General features: G+C 42.7%; 1 protein-coding gene across 1 annotated transcript; it reads left to right on the forward strand.

Annotated features, from left to right (window-relative positions):
• The first annotated feature begins 644 nt into the window (after positions 1–644).
• On the forward strand, positions 645–8,149 carry LOC146188300 (uncharacterized). The gene is made up of 3 exons (XM_084605023.1): positions 645–662; positions 7,041–7,200; positions 7,827–8,149. Exons 1-3 carry the CDS (start codon positions 645–647, stop codon positions 8,075–8,077), a joined length of 429 nt encoding a protein of 142 aa, XP_084461149.1. The 3' UTR covers positions 8,078–8,149.
• Positions 8,150–14,618: the final 6,469 nt, after the last annotated feature.

The following is a 14,618-nucleotide window of genomic DNA, read 5'->3' on the forward strand; positions in this document are numbered from 1 at the left end:
AGGTTAGGAAGGTTAGACAACCGTCTGGTGACGTCTAACCTGGTTAAAGTTTACCTATGAACTCCCACATGAAGACAACATACAGCTCCTTGACCTAAGAATTTCAATTTCGGGACACATATGTTGGATGTATAATCCTAGGTCACAAAAGGCACTCCTCCCCTATAGTAGTGCTCATTCGAAGGTAGTAAAATGAGCAGTTGCCATGAATTGCCTCAATTACGCGTTGGAAAAATTATGTTCTCATCAAATGTCTCAAAGTGTTAAAATACAAACACAGCGCTTGCACATGTCTGGCTATCCTCCAGATACTTAGCAGTTGCAGACAGCCTGCTAAAAAAGAAAAAGATCAGTAAGAAGCAAGAAAACCAAGATCAGAGGCTGACAACACAAGTCATTCCGTGCATTCACAACGTATCCCATAATCTTAAAAAGGTTGCAAAAAGATACAATGTAAACATGCTCTTCTCCGCATCAAGTAAGCTCTAAAAAATTTGTCCAATAATGGTGAAAGAGCAAAAGCCGTATTATAGTATCAAACATCAACTCTGGTTCACAGGTAGTTTACAGTGTTCCACTCACTTGTAATAGAGTTTACATTGGTCAAACAGGACACTGTTTTAATGAGAGAGCCAAGGAGCAATATGATCAAGTCAAAGACGGTAAAGGGAGTTATCTTGCCACTGAATGCAGAAACTAAGTTTAAGCCCATTTTAAAAAAAAAACAAGTTCTTTGGGCATGGGAAAGATCAGATTGAAAGAGAGATTGTTGAGGTATATCATATCAGAAAAGCGGGAGATTAATGTGTCAGCACCCCCTCATTGTTTCTGCATGATAATGAAATGGCTTTTCTGGACAAACACGGTTGACTACCATATGGCAATAATAGCACTGTACTTAAGCTTGTTTTTTTAAATAAAATTTAGTTGGAAGTTGGTCCGGGCGTGGGTGTTTTTTCGTGTCCTTGTCTTTTGTGTGCTGCAAATGCTTTATAAGATACACCAAAACTGTGTTAAGCTAATTAGTGAGTTTTGTTAATGGGCTGTATATTTTAAATATATGCTATTAATTGTGTCAGCCACTAAAGAGAGTTTGTTCCTTGAATTTTTTTTTCCATTTCCAACTTGTACTTTTTACAAATTTTTGAAAGTGTTCTCTAAAACACCCTGTTGTCACACTTTGTATGACGAGATTTACTGTTCAGAGCAAAAGCAGTGTTCGACACCCAGCCAATGGCAGAGCTCACAAAAACTGCATCATTGGTGAAAAATAGGGGGCTTTCTTTAGGCGTATCAGTTGGCTGTTTTCAACTTCTTGCACTCATATGTAGCGGTGCTGTGCTGACTGTGTGGCGTTCACAATGTGTGTTCTGGCAAGTGCCACTTGCGACATCAGGTCTAAGCCATGCAATGACAAAAAAAAAAAAAACTAACACTTGCAGGACTGCTATCCCATAAGAGCATACAAACGAGAAGCGCTATACGTCAAGCCAAGCTGTCACTTGTTCTGTATCAATTGTTGCATCCATAACATTTGGTATTTGGCAGGGCAGTCATCGGCTATTCTGGAGCAGTCACTACCTGATGTCACTATGTGTCATTGCCATTCAGTTTTCACTACCTCTGTGTCCTCGAGGGCACATAGGCTTAACATTCTCTGGGCAGTTAAACTCATGACCTTCGAACTGTGCATCACTGGTGTTCGAATCTCACCAGCAGGATATGGCTTTCATGCTTTCTAATCAGTTTCCAGGATTACATTACTATTTGACATTGATCAACAAAAAAAAATATTCTTTCCTTGGTGTAAGTGGCTTTAGCTCCCTTTAAATGCATTCCATATTAAGACCCTCATTTCTCTAGCAAAAATTGGTGTCTAGTTTAACGAGGGCCTCGAATCTGGCATAGCATAAAAGTGTTGTCACATAGCTCCCACCCTTCCTATTAGATAATGTCCCACGTGAAGCTCGTACCACCGGACTTTGGATGTCCACTGATATCAGTGAGGGTGGTGCTATGAACCCTCTTAATTATATGTTACTGTAGTAGGATGGTCATTTGGGCTAGTTGGTAATGATTGATATTAGTAGAACACGGTGAAAAAAGACAACGAACCGAATTGACCAAGATGCACACAGACAGGTGCTTCTGTCCCTCGACTTTTTATGCTGTGTTCTACTAAATATGAGTATAGGTTACGTGCAACAAGAGTGCTTTTGAAAGTGGAGGGTTGAACAGCCATCTCTGTAGCCAAAACTTTGGAGATCATGGGTGTGGATCTCACTGGCAGTATTCATTTTTTTTTCATCTCATCAATTCATACTTGCATAATTATTTCACATTGCCCTTACACTTTTCTGCTTGTCATTGGCTGGCTTCTATCGTATGTATCTATTACTATTATTCCATTTATTATCAAAGATGAGGGAGGCGAGGCAAAAAGCTGCGATGGCAGCTTGACAAGTCCTCGTCCACTACAAAGCAGCAGCAGCACAAGCCGACAACCTTGCACAGAGAAGAAAGAAAATATATATATATATATATATATATATATATATATATATAAATTAAAGTATAGAACGTACCACTCGTACGAAAAAAAAAGTACGGCTTGTGCACAAATAAATTATGTACTTATTAACAAATTGATAATAAGGTATGTGCACTGAACGCACTTCTTTCCATGCAAAAGATAAAAAAAACAAGGTCTATAGAAGTGTCGAAGTCGGAGGAACATTAGGTACTAATACCAGACAAGGAGGCATTGAACAATGTAAATACACTACAAGGAGCACAGAATTTTAATACAGTGACATAAATGTGACTTTGACTGATAGTTCATATTTAAGAAGGCATTCACAAATGTATGCATTCATAAAGTGAATTAGGCGCAGCTTACATATAAGTAAAGAATATTCAAAACATACAAAGGTAGCAAAACATGAGAAAAACTATACATTACAGGAATAGAAATTTCAATTCATTTGGGTTGAAATCAAGAATATCAATGTTACCCTTTAGGTATGTGCTGAGTATATTAGGAATTGGATAGTTAAGTGTCTGAAATCTATAATTACTCCAGAAGGAATGCACTTTCCGAAACTTGAGATTGCGTGTAGGGTAGCGTGATGGATATTTCATAGATAATTTGGCAAAACTTGTTAAACTATTGAATTTAGCTTTCTTTTCCCTGATAAGCCCAAGGCATAGGTAATAATTGTACATGTTTTCAAAACGTATTATAACAAGGTTTTGCATTACAGAGTATATATCACAGTCGTGTTGAAAGCGTGTAATAATTCAAATAACCCTTCACTGTATATGCTCAATTTGTTTATGTTAGAGTAGTAGTACCCCAGACCAGACTGCAATAATGTAAATGAGAGACAAACAAAGAACTATATAGGAGTAACAAAATATTCTTAGGGAGGAAATCTCATTGTCTGTACAAAATGTCGTTAATCGAAGCAAGCTAACTTGATACGTAATTTATGTGTCTGCCCCAGGATAAATGTTTTGTAAAGATCACTCCCAAAATTTTAAATTCACTCACTGTTTCTATATCTCCGTATTATTTAAACTAAGCGTTAAATTAGTTGGAACCTGTCGGGTCTTAGGACAGAAAACAATAGCTTTTGTTTTAGGAATGCTGATTACTAAGCCATTTTCCTGTGCCCAAGCAGCTGCCTTAGCGAGGACGGAGTTGGCTATCAAACAATTCAGTGCTGTCATCGGAAGGAAAGAATATGTTAGTATCATCGGCATAAATTACAAAATTAGCAAAATCATCAAGACTGACAATATCATTTAAGTATAAATAAAACAAAAGGGGACTGAGAATACTTCCTTGAGGAACTCCAGAGTGCGTTTTTAATAAATGTGAAGGGTGACCATTGACCTCAACAAATTGATAATTATGAGAGAGGTATGATTTAATTAATTCCCATGAATTTCCGCGAATTCCGTAATGCTCTAGCTTTTCGAGGAGTAAGGTTCTGTTAAGGTAATCAAAGGCTTTGGTGAACTCAATGAACATACCCAACGCAAGATTTTTTGCTTCTGTATTATGTAAAATATATTCCTTTTGAGTTTATTTTACAAATATTTTAAGATATTTCATGAGAAATTCTAATTTTTCTTACATTGGCTCCTATATTGCAGTGCTATATTAAATTAGTTTACCACTGGACTGTGTAATGTACTAAAATTGCATTTAGCCTTAAGTGAATGTAATACATGAGGTCACACATTCAAATCAATATTTCAGCTTCTATATTCTAACACTAAAGATGTAACATCTATTTTACATGAAGCTGAGCTTTTAATTATATACATATTGCATGAATTTTTGTGAAAAAAAAGGGTTGGCCCTTCTTCAGCATTTCTTTCATGTATGCTAGGTTTTCCAGGTAAGGAGGTAGCTTCTGACTCCCTCTTTTTCCTAAGAGAGCATTTTGGTGGGCTAGTTGGTACTTGAAGAATGGGCATAAAAACAGCGGGAAAACAGCTCTGTGTTTTGTTTATGTTGTGGTGTCAAGTCGTTGTTTTCGAGCTGTTTTTTATCCCCACTTTTTCCTCTCTTGCCCATATCATGTTTTCTTTCATTACTTGATCTGCTGCCAAAAACAGGAATGTTAAGACTGCTTAAAGAAAAGTGGTTGCTAGGCATGCAGCTTTACTCATGTGCTTGGGGTACATAATATTAGATCATGCTCAGTTTCGGGATAATGGGCCCCGCGGCAGTGGCTCAGTCACTCAACTGCTGAACCCAAAAAGAGTTCAAACCTGGCTGCAGCAACCACTTTTCCATGGAGGTGAAAAGCAAGGTGCACGTGTGTTGTGCGATGTCAGTGCACGTTAAGGATTCCAGATGGTTAAAATTTGCAAACCCCTCTTCTACAGCATGCTCCTAGCCCGAATTCCTTTGGGACTGCAGCCCAAATACATCCAGCACACATATCTGCTAAAAGCCTCAAGTTATAACATGATAAGAGCGACCACTTTTGCTCAGCACCTAAATTTGTCTGCTCCTAGCAAATTAGAAAGAAAAATGTCTGTTTGTAGTGATAGAGAGCTGTTGCATCATACAAGAATGATGCATTAAATAGCAGGCACAATTGTATGAGCTACTGACAATTGGTCACACAGTTATCTCATTATTAATATAAACAGCGCGAACACGAAAACAAGGGACAAGAAACAAGAAAGCCACAGTACATGCGCTGACTCACAACTAAGCCTAAGCCGTGTACTCCAAGGCACAGAAAAACAAACATGAAGAAAACGAAACAGTCACGTGAAAAAACCCCTGGGTTCACCTGCTGCATAAAAATTACTTTAAAAAATCACTTAAAAAAGACACCTCTTTGCTTGAAAGAGCCAGAGACGTCTTGCTGACACACTTATTGTCCGTTGAAATAAAATACGCTTCCACTATCTCTCTTGTTATCTTCTCTTTGTGGCGATATAAAATCTTAACACTGTCAAACTTAGGAGTGCACTTCTTCTTCTCCTTCTTCATTATTTCACATGACTGGCAATGGGATACCAGAAACGTTTTGTCCTTTCCAATTTCCAAGTTGTTACAGTGTTCCTGTAGTCTCTTATTTATACACCGTCCGGTTTGTCCTATATAACTGGCTCCACAAGAGAGTGGAAGCCTATACACAACACCTGTTTTGCATCCAACATAGGGGTTTCTATGTTTCACCCCACATTCTTGCTTCTTCTCTTCTCTTTCCCTTTGAACAGCCGGGCAGATCCTCTTCATCTTGAGCGGGGCGGTCAGTGCGACGTCCACATTATACCTCTTGCCTACATTTTTGAGGCCATGCGAAATCCTGTGCACATGCGGTACCACGGCAACCTTCCTCTTCCTCTCACCCATACTGGGCAGGGATTTCAGTCTTTCGTTCTTTTAAGGTTCTTCAGTATCCGGCAACTGGCCTCAATAATAATTGACCCCCGATAACCAGCCTTTGCAATTCTCTTCACTTGTCTTTCAAAACTCTTGCCCATGCCGTGGTAACAAGATTTCGTCAAGGCATTTAATAAGCAAGTGTTTATCATCCCATTCTTTACTAATTTGGAATGTCCTGAATTGGAGCCTAGCAACGGCTTCATCGATCTCGGGTTGTATTCCCAACAAACATGATCATCACCGAATTGAATCAATATATCTAATTACTGTAACTGATCGTCCACTGGTTTCTCAACAGTAAATTCCAGGCCGGATCCACACTCAGTAAAAACATCCATAATGTCCTTCATTCGTTGATTGAATCCCTCACGGTCTGTTAATACTAAAAAGTCGTCCACATACCTGAAGGTGGAATAATGCAAGCCCTCCAAGTTATCCTTCAGGTGTCTGTCCACGTACATTAAGAAGATGTCACTCACGACCGGTGCAACACTCGATCCAATGCAGACTCCAGCCTTCTGCGTATACAGCTTGTTCTTCCATCATATGAACGTGGATTCCAGGTAGAACCTCAAAAGTTCAAGGAAACTTTCAACACTAACACCTGAGGCGTCAATGAAGTCACATTCATTATTGTCTTCTGTAATGCACATTTGTACTCGCTTAAGGAGGCAGTCATGGGGAAGGCTATAATATAAATCCTTGACATCCATGCTGAAGCCGATGCAATATCTTGGGTTGTGTTCTTTGAAGAACACGACAAGGGCTTCAGAGTTAGGTAGCCTTAGAGGGTCTGATAAAGTCAACGAGGAAAGGTGCTTCTCACGGTTTTTTCTCGGGTTTTTTCACGTGACTGTTTCGTTTTCTTCATGTTTGTTTTTCTGGGCCTTGGAGTAAACGGCTTAGGCTTAGTTGTGAGTCAGCGCATGTACTGTGGCTTTCTTGTTTCTTGTCCCTTGTTTCCTGTTCGCGCTGTTTATATTAATAATGAATAAGTACCAACTCGCCCAACAAAGTATCTTGACAGTTATCTCAGTTATTCTATTCAGAAACAAACTAACAGTACTTGTTATTTTATGCCTATTAGCATTTGCGCAACTATGATTTTCTTTCTTTTCAGCGACAGCAGCTGCTCCGCCTGGGGGGAAGAGGCCTAAAGAAGGTGGCGGCCAACGCCATGACGGCCATCATGGGGGTGTCGGTACAACGCCTGTACAGTCTCCACGGCCGGAAAGGAAAACTTTCCTTTATCGGCCTAAGATTGTGCAAGGTGGTCACAGGTCTATTTTTATTAATTACAGTACCTTTTAATTTTAAAGCATGAGCGAAAGCACATGTAAAAGGCTTTGCTGCACTTTGTTTTCATCTGTAAAATCCGTTACCACTTTACCCAGGTTACGACTTCTTTTTTTATAACATGAATATTTTGTTACTGCAATTGTTTGTGGGGCTGGTTGCAGTTCTCCTCAGTGGGCATCTAAAGAATGAACAGCTGATGTATTTTGAAAAAGCCCTCAAACCAGTCAAGTCCATCTTTTCTCGCAGCATTTCAGTCATGTTGCACTGGCCAGCTATTTCTGTTCCCCCTCTAGTCCTTGAAAGGTGGACCATAGTGTCATAGTAGCTATATACAGTTCGTTAGAAGGGCTTTCTTGCGAGAGTTTTTTCTAAAGTTGTATTTGGTTGCCTAGTCCTTGAATTATCAGGCTCATTCCGTGTAACATTTACTTGTGTGTCCTCTTCTGTTTTTTTTCAATAAAACTTGTTGCTGGGCTGGTTCCTCCGTCCTCGTCCTTTTGCGCTACCTTTTATTCTTGTTTTTTTTTTCTTTCAGTGACATAAGCTTGATTTCTGTGAGCCAACAAAGGGTTCCTGTTGGCCTAAAATGTCCACTTATCTTGTGCAGATGCCATCTGCCAAAAGACAGGCGTGGATGTTGCCGAAGCGCACGGCTTCATTAAGAAGTGGTTGCCAGGGTCAGTGGACCGTGGTGGCGAGAGAAAGCGGCGCTTTGCCGCGACACTGAATGCAAGTTCTGCCGCCAGCCTGGCAACCACACCGAACCCCTGTGCTTCGGCGACATCCAGTATGGCACCCTCGCTGCCTCACCCGGCCCACACCTCCAGGGCTGCCTCGCAGGGCCCTGCTGGCACCTGAGCCTGCCGGCAATCTGTGGAGTTGCCTCTCTGTACCTGGTGTGCCAGCCAGGGATGATTTTTATTTTTAAATAAATGGTCACACTTTGATTCTTGTTGCGCCTCATTTTATGCATGTGTATATAAAGGGTGCTTGCAGTTTGGCAGTAGTAAAGCATGTGGCTTGTAAAATGCAAACATTAGCTGGAATGCACTGAAAATGCATGGCATGAATTCTGGGCCAGCTTTAACAGATATGCTAAACAATGGTCTAATTGTGGCATGTCCACTTTTGGTGGACTGGCTGAATGCAGGTTCAATTGTGGCATGAATATCGGGCCAATGTTATCACATCGGCATAACAGTGGTCTAATCATGGGTGAACGGCGGGCTAACATGAGTATATGGGCAGTGCAGTGGTTCAATTATGGCACAATGTCGGACAAATGTAGGCTGGACAGTGGTCCAACCGTGGCATGAACGTCGGCCCAAGGTTGGAAAAACTCTCTTTTGGCCTAAATGCCAATGACGGTCCGACTTTCGTGTCGTTTTTAACCAATGTTACGCCAGCGCTGGTCCATTGTTGGTGTGCTGCTTGGGATGCTAATCTTTCTTTTCGGAAAATTACCTATGTACGCGCAGGCCTTCATAGGCAGTGATTCGAAATCAGCTAAATGACCCAGCGTTACCGGTAATCTCGGCCGTTGGTTCGACCGCGGTTGTGCCATGCACGAGTATTACGTTTGCTTACACGCTCTGCAAGAAATACAGATGATCAACAGCATTGCGGCTGATATTGTCGGGGATGTCTTGGAAACAGTATGTTTCTTTCGTCTTCAGCACGTATGTTATGTGTTACCGGCGCTCGTGCATGTATAGCGCATAGTGCATATATGGCCCATAGTGCATATATGGCCCATGGTGCATGTATGGCCTATAGTGCATGAATGAGAGGACTTTATGAGCTTGACGTGGTGACTGCCTCCCTTGGATAAGAAATTTTTTTAGAAAAATGAAAGAAAAATAATAGACGTCTTTCTATTTTTAGCATAAAAGGATAAAAGTGGTTGTGTGGTACCGTAAGTATGTTTGCAGCAGCTGATAAATATTGTTTTAAACGTTATAAACAAAATTAATAGAGTGAATGAACTTTTATGTACAACACAACTTTCGGGATTTGTAAACCTGCTTGCGGTTGTACAAGTCCCAGCGCCGTCAGACTATTTCAGCTGATACTGTGAAACGAAAGCTCTTCCGCGTGGAACAGATGCTGAAATAGCGACCTTTTTTATGCAGAGCATTGTGCTTCGTCACGGTGCGCCCGCATTCGCTATAACTGGCAGGAGAACAGCTTTCACCTCTGCACTTATACAGGAGGTTATGCGCCTCAGTGGCACAAGTCACCGAAGAAAAACAGCTTATCACCCGCAAACAAATGGACTGACCGAATTCGGCTTAATAAGACAATCGCTGATATGCTTTTAATGTATGTCGACGAGGACCATCGAAACCTCCCTATGTCACCTTCGCGTATAATACTGCGCTGCAAGAAACGAAACATTCACTACGTTTCGTTTAGTCCACGGCCGCGAAGCCATGACTATGCTGGACACAATTCTGCTTCCTGATAGTGCTAATCTCGCAGTGATCGGTTCTGATGAATTCGTTGTGCTTGCCGAGGCCACCTGCCAACTTACTCGACAGTGTGTCCGGCGCCAGCAAGCAAAAGACACTCACCGGTATAATCTACGCCACAGAAATGCAAGTTACGAGCTCGGACAACGAGTTTGGGTGTGGAGCCCAATCCGTATGAGAGGGCGGTCTGAAAAGCTGCTTCCGCGATACTTTGGCCCATATGAGGTAGTCCGCCAACTCAGCGAGGTGAACTATGAAGTTCTTCCCCAGGGGACTGTTCGTTCTTCTCGACGGCCAACATCCGAAGTGGTACACGTCGCACAAATGAAGCCTTACAACGCCCGTTAGCCGCTCGTTCGCCCCAGCCACCCGACACTAGCGATGTTCCTTGTTGCTCGGATCGCCAACGGTTAGCGCCGAGGACGTCCCCTATGAAAGAGTTGGACTAATGCCGCATTTCTAATCACTCTTGTAGCACCGTCACGCAGCCGGACCAAGGTATATATACTATGGTAGCGAAGGCTCCATAGACGCCCATACGTACAAAACATGGGGGCTCACGTGCTCCAGCGACCAATAACAATGGGGCGAGGGGCATAACGTCAAATGACGTCACGCATGTGTTCACTTTGGCGCGAATTATAAACAAGTTGTTTTTTTAAAAAACCGCCGCGTTGCATTGACGAGCCTGAATCTTTTGAAGGTTGTTGCCTTTCAGCGCGCGCCAACCTTTGCCATCTAAAAGAACTCGAGTTTCTGTTGTTTACGCCCTTGTTTATAAGCAGTTGCTCCGGCACAATGAAAGTGGTTGGCAAAGGTGGCGGCATAGAAAGGCAGCAACACTTCGAAAGAGAGACCACGCAGGCAAATTCATAATACAAATACTGCTTAAGTCATGCAAGTACTTTGGCCATTTACTTTGTCCCTCAGCACAGTAACGTGCGGTCAAGAAACACTGGTGCAACAGGACAGTCGTGCCCAGTTCGTAACAGTGTATACCAAGTAAATGATTATAGTTGTCATATTCATGGTTTATTGCATCAACCAATAACATACAGCACCAAATCACAACAATAAAAATGCATGTCGCGAACAGCACAAACAGTGGAGCTGTTTAAGTGGGCTAATCATCTCAATATGATCACAGCCGAGGCATGGAAAAGGCTTGAAGTGCCTGCCACAAAACATCACCAGATAAGTAACATGCATGTACAGAAAACAAAGCTATGACAGCTGCAATTGAAATAAAAATGTCATGAAAGTAGGCGCATCAAAACATACGTGGAGCATAGAGCACTGGGATTACTCTTCACATTTAAATTCTTCGGTAGAAAGTATACAGCAGTTTTCAAGGCAATTTCAAGGTTGCACCAGTCCAGACAGCTTTAGAATCAAGAAACGTGCTTAACACAGGAGCATTAGAGCATACATTGAGTCTGTGTGCAACCTCCAGATCTGCTCACCGGTAAAAGTTAGCCGGGAAGCGGTAAGACACCGACGGTTGAGTCCACGCTGTCACAGCGTGCCACAGAGCATCGCTTCCTCACTTTGTGCGGGCTCATCTTGCGATAAAACGCTAAGCGCTATACAATGCTGCAAAAAGACTTCGCACTGCCCGCACCACGAAGGGGGACGAAAGCAGAAAAAACACGGCTGCAGGGGGATATTAAATCTCACCAAAACGGCGACAGAGCAGCGACCAGCAAGGACGTCAAAATCTTCGCAAAAGGGACATTTTCAGATTACGAACCAAATTACGCTTTCCCGGGCGCACCAAGGCCGCACCACAGCAGACGAGCAGCAGACAGCGATAAGAAACCGTTTCGTACTTCGTCAGCTTCGTTATCTCCGTTGCCTTGGTTACCTCTCGTTGCCTACTTCGCAAAAACCTAGCAAGGCCCGAAAAGTTTCGTCACGACCGATGCAACATCAAGGGGCCGCGATAAGAGTGTTGCAAAATTTCGTTTTTAATTATGAACGTCTTAATAAAATACCTTACCTCATTCACAAGCGAATTTATCAAAATATCTATTCTTTTTATGTTGATTGATACTTTTTAATTTATAGCAGTATAATTTCTTAATCTGAGTGGTTGGCCCCCCGACTTGTGGCTATGCCGCGGTACCGCTGAACCGCTTTTGGGCCCAGCCTTCGCCACCATTCTACTTCCGCCATGGCCGGACGGCATTACCGGACGTTTTAGCTGGCTAGTGACCCCGGCGTTCTTCGTCTTCCTCCCTCGAGCTCCAGGCAGCCTTGTCGCGTCACTATGATTAAATGTACCTTCCTACCTACGTTGGCTGCTCTGGCTACTTTTACAATTGCATGCCGGTGAGAAAATTGAGAAAAAAGTTGGATAAGAGTTAAAGGCTACCGCTATGAACCAAGGAAAGGTTGGCTATGTTATGGATGACAACGCCGCTAATATAATCCAGGCTGTCAAGGTGCGCGTTCTACACAATGAAACAGCGGAATTGAAGAGTGTTTTGCAGAAAAACAGAGCCGCGTATCAAGACGAAGACAAAGCAAGCTCTAGTAACGAAAGCGATCGCGAGTTTGATGCTGGTTTCGGCGCCCGCTTCAAAATTGGAGTACCTGTCCTGTTTTCGCATACACTTCTAATCACGGTATAAATACCGCATTACGTTTTTACAGTGATGCCTTGGACGGCGTGAAAGGCATTGCCACCATACTGGACTTGTAGCGGTCGCCCTTTTGGACAGCCGCGCGGAACAAAAAATAAAAAAAAACAATCTGGTTATGTCCTCTGTCACACGGTGGAATTCGTTCATTCACGCTGCATAGAGCCTGTAAGAGGCAAGTTAAAATAATACTTTTATACAGACCGTGGTTCTAATATAGGTGCACACTTATTTCAACGTGTCTTTTTAGCAAACCTGAGGATATTGCAATTGTAGAGACTGCTGCACAGAAATGACGAGACAAACAAATGTGTTTGTGAGCCCTCGCCCTACAGAAAAGAACCAAAGTATCGGGAATATCTGAAACCACTGGGGGAAGCCACTGACGTTCTTCAAGGAAGCGGCGTGACGTCATCACTTGTCCCGCTGGCCATCGTCACATATGAATGTCAAACATGTGCCACTTCTTCTACCGATTATATTAGTCTCCGAAGACGTTTAGTAATTGTACACGGGTGTCATGCATAATGCTCCTTTAATGTTCTTTTTCTTTCTTTTACTTTTTCAACCTGCAAAAGCGTCCAGACGAAAGAGGACAGGCCCTTTATGAGCCTAACAAAGCACCTTCTGACACATGCATGACATATTTGGTCCTGCATTCGTAGAGCCTCTAAATATAGCAGCTTAGACGCTGTGTCCCAAAACCGAGTTAAAGCAGTCCAACTTGCAGCGATATGTCCTGAAGGTCTGGCACGCTGCTCATACATGGTGGCTAGAAGGCTCGTGGAGGAAAAGAGAAGGCAGACTCAAATGTTGTGCATTCCTCTAGTCAGTTTCTTACACGCCCCACTGCTTGTATTATTTTAGTGAAAATCGCGAAAATTATACATACCAGACACGCGCGCGCGCGTGGTGGATTATATTATTCGTGCGACTTTTGCGACCCATACCGGCGCGCTACCTGTGTGTTATTGTTTTTAGATGCGTTCATTTTTTATTAGTAGACGAATTATGCTTTCTTGAACGCAGATGACCATGTCAGAACACACGCAGTGGTATCTTCAGCAACCTGCAGCAAGATGGCAAAAAGGTGGAACCATCACACATGCGAAGTTTAGAATGATATATCTGTGACGAAACTTGCCTGCAGATTGCCAGTACTAAGCCAGGTCGCAGAAATCTTTCTGTCCATTACCTGCTTCATATGGAAAGGTAGAAAGGATGTTTTGCACGGCATATTGCTCTTCAGAGGCCTAGGAGAGCAAGAATGAAAATCTATTGCATAGCAGACATTCTCCTGTGCAGACATCATAAAGCCAGAAAATTGAAATAAATTCAAACAGCACTGGTAGAGACCTACGTTGACTCAAAGTGACGGCGAACGCGAAAGTGGAATAAAATTGCCCGTGCTCAGTGAAACTGTTCGTGCTTGCAGACAATGTGTACCTGTATAATTGCATACCGTCTGGAGCAAGTGACTTAACCTGTCACTAGTTATCCTGTTGTTAAGGCAGCCACTGGTTTGCGTGTAGTTGGAGGGAAACCGAGTGCCTTGAAATTATCATCGTCAACCCAGATACTCTTTTGGGTGCGACATTGAGTACGATGTCGCATAGGTGACAGTTTTTGGTGGCAGTCTTTTTTAATATAATAATTTGATTGGTTTTGCTTGTGAGATTCAACTTTTAAAAGCGACTCAGTCTATGGCGATGCCCTAACGGAGAGCTCCAGAAATGGCGGCAACCTGGGGCTCTTTAACGTGTACTGACATCGCACAAACGACCACCGAGGCCTGGATTCGATCCCACATCCTCGGGCACCGTAGCCGAGCGCCCTAACCATTGCGCCACCCGCCAGGTATAATTTGAGTTAGATCATTTGTATGATTACTTACTGACTTCAGTGCCAACAACCTGAAGCATGCTGAAACTGTGGGCCCAATCGAAGAGTCATAAGCTTGCTGACAGAGGGGCAGATAAATCGCCGAAGAAAAACAAAGCAGAAAGGGTAAACACATTTTTCTGAGCTGACAAAGCAGCCGGTAGACGCGATGTAAAGCAGCTAACCATGTGACTAAGTAGGGAAATATGTAGCTACTAGCGAGCATCAGTGAAATTCCGAAAACTATTGCACACCAGGGTAGAATTCAGCAGGAGTACCAGATACCTGGATACCGCAGATACAGCAGGATACCGCGCTCAAACTGGGCTTCAGAAGGGACGCTCGTCAAAGTGCCTCAACTCCTACTTCTGTTTTTCTATATCTGCATCCTATTTAAAAATATGA

This window comes from Amblyomma maculatum, chromosome 5 (genome assembly GCF_055883805.1).
Source record: "Amblyomma maculatum isolate TAMU_Amacu chromosome 5, ASM5588380v1, whole genome shotgun sequence".
In the NCBI taxonomy this organism is placed as follows: domain Eukaryota; kingdom Metazoa; phylum Arthropoda; class Arachnida; order Ixodida; family Ixodidae; genus Amblyomma; species Amblyomma maculatum.